The sequence below is a fragment of the Diadema antillarum genome, unplaced genomic scaffold (genome assembly GCF_040938485.1).
Source record: "Diadema antillarum isolate AM-2024a unplaced genomic scaffold, OU_Dant_1.0 seq00000503_RagTag, whole genome shotgun sequence".
Lineage (NCBI taxonomy): Eukaryota > Metazoa > Echinodermata > Echinoidea > Diadematoida > Diadematidae > Diadema > Diadema antillarum.
The window spans coordinates 426,574-442,966 of NW_027271460.1; the positions used below are offsets into that span (position 1 = coordinate 426,574).

General features: G+C 37.2%; 1 protein-coding gene across 1 annotated transcript in view; it reads left to right on the plus strand.

Moving 5' to 3' along the window:
- The window catches only part of LOC139733915 (uncharacterized), a 142,022-nt gene that overhangs the window by 111,641 nt on the left and 13,988 nt on the right, over nucleotides 1–16,393 (plus strand). The window contains exon 18 of the mRNA XM_071644728.1: nucleotides 2,932–4,587. Within this exon, the coding sequence (XP_071500829.1) occupies nucleotides 2,932–4,587 (1,656 nt within the window). The remainder of the gene's footprint in view (nucleotides 1–2,931; nucleotides 4,588–16,393) is intronic.

Sequence of the window (16,393 nt, forward strand, 5' to 3'; positions counted from 1 at the left end):
TGTTATATGTTTGACATTGTAAATCTTGCAGGGTTCTTTGAGAGTATTTACCCCACAATCCCCCCCCCCCCCCCATCAATATCATTCAGGTATGATTGGCTTGATCAGTAATAATATGATCAGCATAAAGCAGAAATAAACCAGAAATACTACTAGATGACCTCTATTCACTAAATTTATTGAAATACATTGAACATGTATGTCTGTATTCAATCATACTCTCACTGTATGCAGATTTAGTTCAATGAAGTACAAATATGAAAATCCTTTTCTGATTTGGCAACATTCTGTTTCCTTTGGATGAATTTAAGTGAGTTCATCACCTCAATGTCGTCTTATGACCATGATGAGTTGTTTTATTAGGGTAAAAGTTCAAACCATATGATGTAGTGTTATTTATTTACATGATGAGACATCCGTTTGAGTCACCATGACCCAGAATCTGTTCCAAACTAAACTTTCTGCTCAGTCTGGAATCTTTACCACAACTTTTCACCTGTCATGCCAGAAAACGATAGGGTCAAAGGTCATGGTTGGCCAGGAGCCAATAGGGATGTGAGATGTCACACTCACTGGCACGTAGACATCATTAATAGTGAGGGATTGGATTAGGGGCAGTGAGATTTTAGGGATACCAGGAAAATGGGGGGAGGGGACTATACTCCAAGTTCCTGGTGTACAAATGAAATGGCATGCAAAATATTCAGATGTATGAGATTCTGAACTAACACAAAGTTTGATTCAATTCATTTCAGTCCAGTGTATAAATTCACTCTACAGCCAAGGCTGCACTGCATGATAGCTTAGAGTCAATGCATTTTAGTACAGTAACAGCATTCCTGGTACATTTGAATTTCTATAGAAACATAATTCTTCGTTTACCCAACTCTCAATTTATTCATCTGTCATCACAATTTTGGCAAATTGACAGATGTGTGGGCCAGCTATAATGGAAGGGTTTGTTCCAATGGTATGTAGTGTCGTAGTGTAAGATCCCAAAATGATCCTAGGCATTGAAAGTTCTGTCTACCCCTCTCCTGATTCTTGTTTGATTCACCCATCTTCACTGAAACTTGAACCATGACAGTCAGCCTAAATTAGCCTCACCTCTAGGTTTTGCCCCCCCCCCTTTCCCCATTTCCCTGTCCCTCTAACTCTGTTCTAGTTAAAGTTGAATGAGAGCCAGTGCAGCATAGCTTGACTCTAACCTTTGCAGGAAGATGAAATAAGATTCATCCACACCAGTGCTTGCCAAGTTAGCTTTAGGTGTTTCCTCTACAACAGAGCAGACAATATTTATGACACGATCACATTAAGGCCCTATGAAGAAACAAGTGCAATGATATAACATGTTGTCCAAGCCAAAGGATAATTGATGAAACTGGTATGAACTTCCAGCTCCACCACCCTCTTCTCACAAGTCTGAAGTATGTTTGGATAACCTTAGTATTGTCATAGTGTGGGCTGATTTTTGAAGATAGGACTTTGCCAAGGATAAAATCAGAATACATATGTAAATATGGCTGTGTTTTGTGATTTTGCTTAACCCAGTGAAGACTTGTTTCAAGTATTCTTGAGCAGGTGTCTATGGGAAGTGTGTGTTAGAGTGAAGTCAGCTCATCCTCAATGGGTTAAATGGTTAAAGGAACATAGATGCCTACATTTGAAAACATAGAAGGAAGTTATGAACAGAGATTTACAGCTGATACCAACACTTGAAGTATAATTTACAAAACTTCATTACCTTTGGATCCCCCCACACACACATACACACATACACATATGATTCATGTCAAGTATTAAAAGGTAGAATCCTTTGATTTGATGTTTCATCAAGTATTTACACATATCACTGTTCACATTGCAATGCAATGTGTGATGTGTGCTCCTCACTGATTTACTTATTTCCTATTCAGCCCTTGAAAGATTCTGTATGGCCTACTAAAAATATGAGAGAGATCAAGAAAGTGAAGGGATAGTAAAAACAAAGAAAGGTTATTTCCATTTGTCTCAGCTAACATGATGACGAGATCAAGTCAATTTTGAACATGGCATATTCTCATGTTCAGCAATGTCAGTAGATAAGACTTTAGGGTAAATTCAAAGTGTATCCCATTGTAGGCTCTTCAGGTGGATAATAAAAGTCAATATTTACCTTGTCCAATAGCATCATTGAGTCTACTCATCCAAAATAGGACAAGTTTGAAGGCACACAAATATGAAATGTAGGAAAGCTTGCATTGTATTGTATCATCAGATGGGTATTGTTATGACGTCATGACCCATAGATTCATTTTATTTGAATGACTGGTCATGATGAATGAACGGAATATCCAATTTAGAATTTAGTATTCACTGCTTTTTATGTATTGCGTTGTCAGGGCTTTGCGTTGAAAGTCTATGGAGTGTATGACACACACCAAGTTGAACATGTTACTTACATTTGTCACTTAATGCATGCAACTTGTCCATCATGCAGGCATGTATGAAATGTGATGGATGTTATCAAGCAGATATCATATTATATACTGTACCTCTGCAATATCCTTCTGATTCATACCTGTACATATGTATTATACTCTGTAATATTGATATGATTTCTCAGTAATCATGTAATACATGTGTAGCTAGATGAATACATGTATATAATGAAGAGTTTTCCTGTCTGTGTGTTTTTAAAATCCATCATCACTTTTGCACCATTATGCTTTTCATTGTAGAAGCATTTTCACATTGCAATAGATCATCACCTTCATATATATGCCATACATGTACATGTCAGTATACTATAGCACATTGTACATTGAGGCATATGTTATATATTGCTACTTATCAGACTCTCTGATACACTGCTTGGTGATTAGCTGCTCTCTCTCTCTTTTATCCTCTAACTGCACTCTTTCAACTAACATTTTCATCCCAACATTGCAGGCTGAGCCCGTGGTCCGGCATGACTTACCACACCGATTCAAGTCCCCTCTGGAACGGGACCTCTTTGAGCAGACATTGTCTGAGACAAAGGGAGCCCTGCGCCAGACGCACAACGTTGACGCCAACACCGTGCGCCACAGGCGTACCCTGCGAGAGCTGTTTGACCAGGAGAATCATGACACCATGACTCCAATCATCACGCCCGAGAAGGCGGCCAAACGAGAGGCGCAGAAGGAAGCTGCCGCTACGGGACCCAGCAGTCAGAAGAAAGGTCCACCACCTCCTCCTCCACCGAGGAAACACTTCCCGGCATCACCCGTGCCGGAGCAGAGCAACAAGAAGATCACATGGTCCAGCACACAGACCACACCCACCAACAAGGTGCCTAGTGATAGGGTGGAGCCAGTGGCCACAGCCCCCCTTGAGTCCAGGACTGAATCTGTGACCGAGTCTGAACCTGATGTGGTTGAGAGAGTGGCGGAGTCTGAGAGGACTGTGGGAAGGAGAGAGATGGGTGAGGTGGGTGGGTGTGGGGGCGCTGCTGCCGGCTCTAAAGTGTTGTGTGCCGTCCCAAGTACCTCTGCTGATTGCCTGATTCATGCCGTGTCTGTTGATCCCCCTCCAATCACAAATACAATCAAATCACAAGAGACATCTAAATCCACTCCATCTCTTGGTGTCAAAGACACCCCTCAAGAAGTCAATGGATCCTTCCATTCACAGAACTTGGCATCATTAGGCAATGGGGGTGTTTCACATTCCAGTGATAAGGTAGCAAAAGAACCTGAGCCCACAGTGACCAAATCACAAAGCAAAAAGTCCTTTCTGAGTAGAAGTCCTTCCAAAAGTGGACAGCAGGGTAGTAGCAATTCAAAGTCAAAGTCAAAGAAAATGGGTGGAGCCCTGGCCAGGCTTCTTAGGAGGGACCATGAGAAGGGAGATAGTGCACAGAAGGCAAACAGTCCCAATTCCAAATCAGATCCCCCTCCCAAACCCCCTCGGGGCTGCATGGACTCACCCACACAGCAGACCAAGAAGCTGTTTATCCGCAATGATGGTAATGTCAACAACAATGCTAAGCAGGTAACCATCCCTCAGCGCTCTGGCAGTGTGGCCAACCAGGGCAGGATGGCAAAGTCTGCAGAGAATCTCAATCTGTCAAGTTCCCCGGAGGATCACGACCTCCACCCTCCGGAAGGCATCTACAATGTGCAGCAGCAACAGATCATCCAGGACTCGCGCTCCCTTAGTACCTCAGCCCTGCGCAATACGGCCATGACGGTGGCACCTTCTTCTCCTGAAAGGACCCTGTCGGAGTCATCGACTGGTGAGTCGCCCAAATCAGTGCCTTCCAGTGTGGAAACCAAGAGACGGGACACTGAGCCCTCTGTTCGTCCCAAAGCAAAGTCAATGTCGGCTGGGCTGGAGGACTCCAGGACGTTACAACTCAAGGCCCAGTATGCCAAACTTCGCCAGATGCAGATAGAAAATAATGCCAAGGAAAAAGCATCATCTGCCCAATGTCGTGACAGCACGGATGCGGAGAAGAAAGTGGCCTCTCAACCTGCCGTAGCCATGGTAACACATCCCAACCCAGAGGCAGATCGCTCAGCAGCAGAGTGTAACCAGACTGCACCCAGTGCACCACAAAATGAGGTGATTTCATTTTAGTAGCAAAAATTCCACTTTCAAAGAATGAAAGAAAAGCATCAAGGCCCCACCCTTCCTTGCTCAAATTTGCTTTCATTTTCCAGAAAATGTTATCTTTAGTGCATTTTCCCAGGTGCCCTACCCCAGGTGCCCTACCCCTTCTCCCGAGGCAAGACTTCCTGCAACCACTGCTTCCACCGCATCGTTCTGCAGAAATATGCTCCTTATCAAGTGAAGCAAACTGAAATTAGCCAGCAACACTTTCTCTTTTCTCGCCCCCCTCCTGTCACAGCTCTCGCTTAGTTTGTTTTTCATTTCAATTATTTTTTGTTGTGGTAACTGGGCTCTACTCTGCTGTCTCTTTTTCCCCCTATTTCTTTTTATAATGAGCTTTTTTCTTTTGTTTTTTGCCAATTAAAGACACCTTAACACGCACATCATAGATATCCAACTTTGCTCCATCACTGACACATACATGTGTACACCGCATCACAGGCTGTATCAGTTCCACCATACAAAACTACCACATATTAATTCTTTCAGCTGCTCTTTATGTATCAATAACGTTTAACAACATTAGCATTCAGTGAGCAGTGTATTTCTTGTCAGTTGTTTCCTTGATCTGAAACCTCATTCTCCTGTCAGAACACATCCAGACAAGTCTAGCAGCTTTCAGTCTTCCATTCCACAGTGTAAAAACTCTACCTGTGTCGTATGCTAAAGGCAGCTGTGTAGTTTAAACATCACAAGTTTCACAAACTTCACCAGAAGCTGTTGGAGACTATACTGCAAACAATGCACCACTGTGTATCTGTTTTCATCCAGTACTGCACGAAACAAACAAACAAGAAGATGAAGAATGTTAGACACAGTCAAATACTGTAGTCAATTTAGTTAAGTTATTATTATTCAATATGTGGATGGACATTTTCTGCATTTTAAGCAAGTAAAGTCATTAAAGAAAAAAGCTGAACTAAGCATTTTTTTTTTCATTACAATGAGAACATTTGACAACACAGATATTGTATATGTTATGGTAGAAGGAATGATGTTTCCCTCTTTCATTTTTTTCTTTTTCTCTTTAATTCTATTCGATTCAGTTTGATCATAATCTATTGGAGTGTATTGCCCAGCATTACATAATAAAATTATTTACGAATTATTTTGAGAAATATTTTTATAAAGAATGAGAAATTGTTAAAAAACAGAAATTTTCTTGCTCAAAGAATGCCCAAAATGCCCAAAGAAAAGAATGAAAAAGCTGTAACAGCTGTATAGCAACACACATATAGTTTACGAGAAAAAGCGGAGTAGACTTGCGGATGTAGCCAGGATTCTCCAGGAAATACAATGTAGTGTGTTCCAAGAAAACTTGATGTTATTCACCCACATTGTGATTCTGAGTAGGAGCGAAATGACTTCTTCTAGAAATGCACTGCTTGCCAACAACTTGTCCACCAAGCCATTTATTTGCTTGCTTGCATCTCAGTCATGACAGTTGGTAGATTTCAAATGCATGTAATCATATTATCACAGGGTAATCATCTGTATGCTTACATCAAACCAAAACCTAAAAACCAACTTAAGCTGCACACATATACACTGCAGTATACACTTTGCTGCCAATAATTTGCAAAGCGACATTCTCACTAGGCTTAAAGGACAAGTTCACCTTCATAAACATAGGGATTGAGAAAATGCAACAATGTTAGTAGAACACATCAGTGAAAGTTTGAGGAAAATTGGACAATCGATGCAAAAGTTATGAATTTTTAAAATTTTTGTGTTGGAACCGCTGGATGAGGAGACTACTACAGCTTGTGAGTCATATGCGTACAACATTATAAAGAAAATATAAAGAAAATTCAACATATTTTCACTTTTTTTCACAAAATAAAAGAGCACTTGACTTGGCTCTTTCTAAAGGCAGGGGGAATAATATTACCCATGACATTCGTCGGTAACGAGTCGGGGGAATGTGAACTTTTTTCATAAGATGAAATTTTGTGAAATTCTCTTTATATTTTCCTATATTGTTGTACGCATGTGACATCTAAGTTATTCACACACTGCAGTAGTCTTCTCATCCAGCGGTTACTGCACAAAAACTTCAAAAATTCATAACTTTCGAACGGATTGTCCGATTTTCCTCAAACTTTCAATGATGTGTTCTACTAATATTGCTACATTCTCTCAATCCTTATGTCTATGAAGGTGAACTTGTCCTTTAAAGGTATACTCCACTTCATGTTCAAGCTAACTGTGATAAAAAGAGGTTATTCAAAGAGTTACAAAGCTGTCAGTTTTTTGTTTGTATTCGACAAGTAACAAGAAAATTATGGGCTTTTTTTCTGCAACATTTGACATATTTTCACACCACAGTGGTATATTGGTCAGAGCCATGTTGCCAAATTTCATGAGGTGATGTCAGCATTTCACAGTTTTCTCAGTGATGAATACATACAAATGATACACCAAGAGTACACAATTCTTGGTCAATATCGCTTTTGCAACTATACTTACCCCTCAACTATCATATCACTTAATTAGAGCAATTCCAGAATGATTTCTTGCAAAAGATGTTATCCTTTTCAATTCACTTTGGATGAATAAAAATTGTCATCACCTTATCCAATTTGCATAATTTTTGTGAGTGATTTCATTTAACATGAAATTTTAAAATCTCATACTTGTTTTCCAAATTTGAATAGAACTTGAATTGTTAGTTTCCTTTGATTTTACGCTATTTCATGTTTAATGTTGACTTGAAGTGGAGTTTCTTTATAGCCCTTTTGGCAGAAGCCATATATATGTATGTAAAAATACCATCAATATAAATAACCTTTTATTTGTATTTTTCCACCTGTTAACTAACAAGCCATGTCATCCCTTTTCTTTGCTGGTGTGGGGAGGCTAAGTTGGTTGAATTTTTATATTTGTACTGTAAAGTTCTAATGATTTGTTGTTAATGTACAATGTGTTGGTCCTGAGATAGAACAGTGCTGTCAGCTCTAAAGCTTATTCCTCTATGGAACTTACACTGTTTAAGTGATATAGTGAAGACTTATTAATGGATACTTCACATTCCTATAATATCTTAAATTGCATTAAAAAAACAAAAAATCTCTCTTTGATCTGATTACTATGAAAACGGTTAATACAACAATGTGTTTCCGTCTATTCTGGAAAATTGTTGTTTGGTTTTTTGCAGCCCAAAACTGGAGGCCAGTTACAAAATCTTATAATGTTCTCTATTTTGAGATATGGTTTTGAGTTGGTTTCGAGATGGTTTCGAGATGAGTTTTGAGTTTCAGACATGTCCAGACATGCTTGACAGTCTGGAGCTGATACATTGAGATATTATGGGACTTTCACATTCTATATGATTGGTTAGATAGATAGATTGTTTATTGGATTGATTGATGGATGGATGGATGGATGGATGGATGGATAGATGAACTGCTTGATAGACTTATGATCTGATGGCTGCCAGGCTTGGTGAATGTCTGGATGAATGAAGAAATTAATTCAAACATGTTTCATTGACCTGACTTATACCTTTCACTCCAACAAAGAGTTGAGTGGTGGCACCCACCTCATGATGTCCTGCCAGTCTTGGCAGTGTGCTGGTGAGATGGCTGGCTTCTACTCGTTACACAATAGTAAATTTTATTCAATGTAGGAAGAGATAATTACTTTCCACTGATGGAGATAGGATGAGTGAATGACTACATGTGAGTAATATACCAGGCAATGAGTACAATGTAGCTTTTGGGAGATCTGTACTTCATGACACCTTGTGGCTAATGTAACAGTCTCCACTATGGTTATGATGTTGATGTGTCATAAAACCAAGTAGGTAGGTCCCTATGTTGTTATTATGTGTATTGTATCTCTCCTGTTTTCATTCCTTTAAAGGGATAGTATAGTTTCTAACAATTTTTTGGTGAGATAATGAGAAACCTCATATGAAATGTGAAAGAGCATGTAATTCCAAGATGAATTCAACAATTATTTGATGAAAATTGGTTTTGAAATGGCTGAGATATCCAAAACAGAGCGATCCTAATAAAAGGTGGGACCCACCTTTTATTACAATTGCTTTGTTTTACTTTGTTTTTCAATGTTTCAGTCATTCCAAAACCGATTTTCATCAAATAAACTTTGAATTCCTCTTAGAATGGTATGCTCTGTGCTATTTCGTATGTGGTTTCTTAGTATCTCGCAAAAAGTTGAAAGCCCAATCCTCATCTCCACCAATACTATACCATCCCTTTAACTGATGGCTCGTTTGACTGTCTGTCTGTCTGTATGTCTGTCAATTTGTCTGTCTCACTGTTCTGTTAAGTTTCCAATTTTCTTCCTATAGGAAGTTTGACGGGGCACTGAACTGGGGGGCATTTCATGAAGCATTTTGTCCGACAACTTGTCGGACAAAATTTGCTTTCAGCCAATCAGAAGCAAGGATTTCAGTAGCTTTTAACAGTTTGTCAGACAAAATATCTGACAAATTGCTTCATGAAATGCCCCCCTGATTTGTTTTCTTTAACTCACACAAATGTCATAACAATTTAATAGGGGACAGAAAGTGAAACCAATTTCTAGATGTTCTGTGTGCATGTAGCCACCAGAACATTGAAAGCAATGTTAGACACTCAAATGCTGAATGTAAAATCTATTCCTTGATGCATTCATGAATGTTCTGCATATCAGTGCATTTATCATTCTCTGTGTTTGTTGCTGAAGATAGGCCAATTTTACTTTCTTTAATTTGAATATTCCTGTAAGAGTGAATGTGTCACTCAGTTTTACACGAGTCAATGAATTAGTGTGCACTCAGTGATAGCTGAAGGACCAGGATATGAATGAACAAACTTTGAATTTGGATGTCTTGGTTTTGATGGAAATCTGACATACCAGACATATGACTCAACAAAAGGGGAAATCAGTAACTCGACACCAGAAACAAAACACTTTCACTTGGTAGGTGCTTCTTCTCTTTCATGTGATCAAGCTTCAAGACTGGTCAGTTTGGTCTCTACTCCACAGCCAGCTTTCCCCTTCTGTGGGGCTGAACATGACGTCATGAAAGAGGAAGTGTACCTATGACGCACTGCTTGCTGATTTATTTTCTCTCTTAGCCTGAGGTGTGATAGAATTTCAACTTGATGCCCCACTCAGTCATGTACTGATGGTTAAAGACAGAGCTTAGAATTGTGACAGCTCAATTTCACACATTTTTGGAACTCGGCTGACATAGTTGTTCATGTGAATTGAAAAAAAACTTGAGCGTACAAAATTTTTAGATATTACACTGTCACTATTTTATCTATATATAAACAAATAATGATAATAATGATGATGATGATGATGATAATAATGGTAATAATAATGATGATAATAATAATAATAATGATAATAATAATAATAATAATAATAATAATGATAATAATAATAATAATAATAATAATAATAATAATAATAATAATAATAATAATATAATAATAATAATAATAATAATAATAATAATAATATTAATAATAATATTAATAATAATAATAATAATAATAATAATAATAATAATAATAATAATAATAATAATAATAATAATAATAATAATAGGTGAAATTTTTAGAGTGCCTTTTCCACTGGATACGCCATAGGAGATAAATATATACATATTACCAGGCAGTGACAGTACCAGTCCAGTACATATATAGGGTCATCAAAATGAGGAGGTCTTCAAATTTTGTTTGAAGTGATCCAGTGTTGGTGATGATTTCAGAAATATCACCATGAAAGTATCTTCCCCAAATTCTCACGCTACTGTCTTTGAATATATCTTGTTTGGCAAATCGAGTGTCTCAGATTTGTAAGTTTTTGAAACTTTTGGCAGTCATTTTCAGCAGCCAGGTGCTCAAGACCAAAGAGCATCATTAAGATATAATGAAGGGGCATGTTGTTATGGTTACTATCAATTGTGAATGCGTGAGATGTTGAGACATCCCAGTCCAGCCATGCACAACAGTTGAATAGTTCTTGTTCAGATGGGAAACGTTAATCATTACCTTTGAGATGAATCGGACAAATGTTATTCTCTAAATGGTACAAACATGTATTTTTGTAACATTTGTTTGCTTTTCATCAAAAGTATGAAAAACATGTTTTTTTGGATGGAGAAAAAAAACAGCAAAATGTTTGTGTATTTCATTTATTTGTTTTGGAGTGTTTTTAATAAAATTTGACTTTGCATGCTTGATACATGCAATATTACAATCTTTTTACCAGAAACAAAATATTGTTTTAGGCCCACTTTTTTTTCTTTTTTGTAAACTATGCATCACCACATGTCTGATATACAGATGTGTAACAATGCAGAAATCGATCTCTATGATGTTGTTATTACAGTCACTGATATTCAATCCTAGGTAATTTACAAGTTATGTAGATGCCTCATACGTTATGCATGGATAGAAAGATAGCCGTAGAAATATAGAGATAAAGAGACAGATGGATGGTTTATATTCAGCTATGTAGCAATGTCTGTATTCTTCTTCTCACATAAATTCATTACGTGTGTTGGTACCAGACTCGTTATCCTTGTCCCACGCACCACCCACAATTCTGAGCTTGTAACAGTCTGTCCTAATGACGTAAGAAATTTGCTATCACCCTATTTCCAGGAATACTGAAATGATTTTGTGGGTGTTAATGAAAGTAGACAAAGACCCGGTCCTACCGCGTGGGAATACTTGCTCTATGAGATGACTTCTATACATGTGCTCTGAAAGGCTGACTTTTTCATTTATGCAAAACATAATTCTGCCCTTTATGCTCATGTGGGAGTATGTAATTATGTACATGCATTTCTGTATATATCTATCTTTATATATGACAGGCTTTTTAAAGTATTTATGAATCCAGGAAAAATGCAAGGACAGATGTGCTGCCTGGTAAATGCAAGTTGTATGGAGACTGTGCGTATAAAGGGCACTTCACATCCTGTTTACAAGTTGTCTGTCAGATAATACGCTCTAGTTCACGTCAGACTTGACTCCAATCAAAAGGCTGTTAAGAATTTTACAAACAATATTCAAAGTAGTTCTGTGCATGTGAACCAGATCAGATTATATGCAACTTTGTGCTTTTGATTTTTTTTTTCCTTTTTGAATTTCATGTTATTATACAAGTAAATAACATGACTGGTGTAGGAGGCAGCATACAGTACAGTCCATCTAAAGAGCTTGATATACAGTAGTTTTGAGGGAGATTATTAGCTCCTCATTTTCATTTGAAGTCTTTTAAACTCACTGAAATACGTGTAGCTTATCAAAAACCATTGGTAGGAAGTTCCCTACAGCAAGCTAACTGTCATTGTCCTTGATATTGTATGGGTTAAACAAGGTACTTATGGAGATATTCACTGCAGTACCAATAAGACCACAGCATGCACAGTGTTGTGCCTTCATGTATACAGTGCATACCCAAATAGACACACCCAAGTCCCCTTTGTCCTGTGTTCCAAAGTCACATTTGTGAATTTAAAAGAAAATTGAAGAATACACCTAATCTTTGATTCATCTTGCAGAAAAAGTATTTTTTGATACATTATTACTTGTGTGTAATGATGTCAAAGGGACAGAATCCGTAAAAAGTCTACATCTCTGTATTTGACATATGACTTCATGTCTCCCTTCACTAATCTTTAAGCCTTTATAATCACCAAAATTTTATCCTCTAATAATGGCATATATCCAGTATAACATAAAGATACACCTCTATGATAGAGTATGTTATGAACAAGAAAGACTGAGAACATTCAGGATATTGTTTCAGTTTGTTTATCAGTAGTACATGGACTTCAAGGAATGTTTAAAAAGATACATTAGAAAAACAAAAACAAAAACAAAAACCAGTATCGCAGCGTTTTAAAGTGAATATTGAATACCATAGGTAGAAAATCCCGTTATGGTTATTTTTTTTTTCTTCTAAACTGGCAATCTTGTAGAAAGGAATTTGTTTGATCGCACTCATGACAAGCTTTCCAATAAAACGTAAAACAGTCAGTAAGACATTAGCTTTGTTTTCCTTTATTGGCATTGGAGGGATGTAAGTGGGCAGCAATAATTGTTTCTCTTATCAGTGATTGTGTCATTGACCATAACACCTACTGGACCATACCAAATGATAGAGTCATCTACAGAACTTGATAATATTGAATCTCTCTGCTTTAGTTTGTTTGTTTGTTCATTTGCTTGTTTGTTTGTTTTACTTTGTAGTAACATTACAATGCCAATTGTCTCACCTGACCTCTGAACTTATTTGCACTTTTTAAGGAAGGTCATGTTGTTTGGTAGACAAAAGAAGGCCAGGACCTAGCTTCTAGAAAGGGGATTTACCTCAGCAGATTTCTTGTTTATGTCTTCAAAGTTTATCTGGCTGGCTCACATAATGTGCATGCAAAAGCTGCTATGGAAGACAAAGTTATGAAAGCTTGTGCAGATATACTGTAAAGTAACTAGAATTTATGAGGACTGTATTGTTTATATCCTGCATGAAAGGGAAACCAGAAATGTAACGGACATGTTGACATATGTAGAGAGAACTATTCTCTGTTATTGTATGAAACCAAAGATCTGTGCAAAAGCTTATTGCAAAAAAAAAAAGAAAAAAAAAAAAGGCTACAATCATCAGTATTGTCTGAATACAGAAACAGTTGTGTATCAGACCACAGCAAAAACAAAACGACACTCAGATTTTACTCTATTTCTTTTTAATTTCCTGTCCTGGCCATCTGCCACATCCTTTCATATAACATTCCATTCATTATGATTGTTTAATGTACATAGATACATATTTGCGGGAATGAGTTATGAACAAAAAGGTCAACAGTTCTTTTGTAGAAAATTAAAAGAAAACACTATATAATAATGTAACTATACTACAATATTGCTGTATTTATGTACTGAATTCCTAGAGAATTGACTGCAGAGATAATCCTGTGAAGTGAACAGTCTAAAAATAGCATGGTAGGCATGGAAACCACATGTCTCCTCTTTGAATTGATACTATGACATCACATAGATCTAGGAGTTTGAGCAGGTCACAGATTGTTCTCATGGCAGCTTTCCAAAAATATATGGAGAAACTCTTATTCAAATTCATCAACAAGTTCAGAACACTATGTTGGATGTGTCAAAGGGTAGGAAGGAAATAGACCCTGAGTTATTTATAACCCAAATATTCACAGCCAACATTCTTCTCAGGTGTTATGTCCTACATCTAGATGGATAAATACTATTTCTTGCAACAACAACAAGAAAAAAAAAATAAGAAAAGAAGATGTATGGTCAACTAAGAGAGGTTTTGGGAACTTATGAATTTCACATTGTTATAACTTTCAACATAGGCTACATGTTTACACAGTTATTATTTTTTTCTCTCACTCGCTGTTGCGATAATTTCATAGCGTACTTGAGGAAGACTGCAGGATTTGTAATTTTTGTAATTTGTACCTAACATGTCTGACGGTTGTACACAGTGACCAAAACATCATATTCCATCACTTTATTTTGTGTGTTGTTTTAAGAACTGGTTGGCCTTTAGGATGTCTGAAATGACAGTGACATTCATGTATGCCTTCTTGTATAATATGAAATTATTTACACATCACAGAAGAAAAGAAGACATTATTGGTGTCATGCTTGCGCTTTGTTGATTCTTGTGATAATGCAGCAGCAACTCTTTAAAAATATTTCTGTGTTTGCCATGTAAATGATTCCTCACATTGAAATGACCTGAATATTCCTAATGCTGTTCTGATTCTATTCAAATTTACACCAAATGTTGCTTTCATTCATAGCTTGTATTAAACTTCACCCCAAAATGAATGAATCTCATATGTTGCATGAATAGATTAACTTGACAGATCCTCCAAACAGGGAGGTGCTTGAGAAGGAGATGCAACTCCTGCTCTCCTTTGAAGTCATGCGCGGCACCGCCGAGAAGTTATGCGCTTAACTACAGGTGGAAACCAGGTGCTTTGACAAAAGAGAGTATCAATAATCAGGACTAGCGCTCTATCATCTAGAAATACCTGCCCCTGCTGCAATTCGCTCTCTCTTTTAATGTGATGGCAACAATGGATTTGTGTACCTTGAATTGGAGCAGCGAATCAAAATGCAGTGTAAAACTGACAATTTTAACAGCAAATAGTTCAAAAGCACACTGGAACACGCTTCAGCGGAGTACTTTAGTTGAAAGATCAAAATATCCCAGATTAAAAGATAGAAAAACAAATATGCAGAAATGTGCGCATTATAGAAAAATATTAGGTTATTAAGAGGGCCTAAGTTTCATTTCATTTCGATTTGCGCATTACGAAGAAACTAGAAACACGTGTTTATAATATTGAATTCTTTCCTAAACTATTCTAAATCAATTCGAGTATTTCATTTAAAATTTTATGATGAAATAAAGCTTGTAATTCAACGAAAGGTGAAATGCGTTCTTCGTCTCCGAACTTCATCTTGCAACTAGAGCGGTGGCGAGCATGACTTCAAAGCGTAGTGGAATGCTAGACATCCAATTGTAACGCCTTGAACCCAAACATGTGTTTGCATGAATTACGAAGAGTTGCCACCCCATCTCTGTAACACCTCCCTGCTCCAAATGATTGTCCTTGTTGAGAGCTATAGCTAAGCATCTGATCATGGGGGGGAGGGGGGTTATGCTTCATTTGATCTAGAAGCATTGGGGGTTGGCTCTGAAGTCTAGTCCCATCACTTGCTCGTAGGGGAGCAGCCTGAAAAAAAAAAAAAATCTAGATCAATGCACATGAAACATGAGCAAATCACCAGTGAAGTGGGAGCAATATCAGCTAAAATGACAAGAGAGGTATGGCATTATTAATTAGTCATGAATCACTGATGGAACATCCTGTTTAGTAACTCTACCCCATTCCCTCACCCGTACATCTTACAGCTGTACCTTGAAAACACAGGGGGAAAAAATCACATCCGTGAAATTTCTTTACATGGAATAGATCAATAACTTTATTTTTATGGATTATTGCTAAAAAAAAGAGAGACAAGTGTAAAAATGGATATGTAACAAGTCCTGTGCATATTCTAGGAAACTCGTTGCATCAAGAACTAGTTTTTGTTTTGTTTTTTCACAGAAGGAATAAGTGACAGATCTCAGTAGCAGAGTCATGTGACAGCAGTCATGTGATAGTAGTCATGTGATAGGAGTCATGTGACTGTAAACTTCTGTAGGATACCATTTGAGAGGCTTTGTGACTAACAATGGTTATAAAGGGCAAATGTGTTTTAACTTTTAACAGAATTTTGTTTTTTATTTGATGTGATAAATCAAGAGAGAAATATAAATGGATGTAATGAATGCAGACCTCTCAACCATTCTGCATTTGGAGGAAAGAATCTGAAATTTGACCATTCCCAACCTTTGTTTCAATAAAAATTTCTTATTTTTCGAGATGATTTTACTACACACTTCTGTGGGAGCTATTCTTTCTTTCCAACTTTTGAGCCAAATCATCACTCCTTTTCAGTTAGAAAAGTTGGGAGGTCTCAGAATGAAATGGTTTGAATGATACACACTTTGTAATAGCTGTGTTGTATAAGATCCCCATATTTTGCTTTAATAGTCACTCATTTCACTTTTTATAACTCCGTGTTCTCGTGATTTTGGTCCTAGAACATCAAGGATCTTATTATTACAAGTTTGAATGCAAAAAGCAATGTAGCAATTTTCACATTTTTTAAAAGGAAGGTCATCATCAAATGTATAA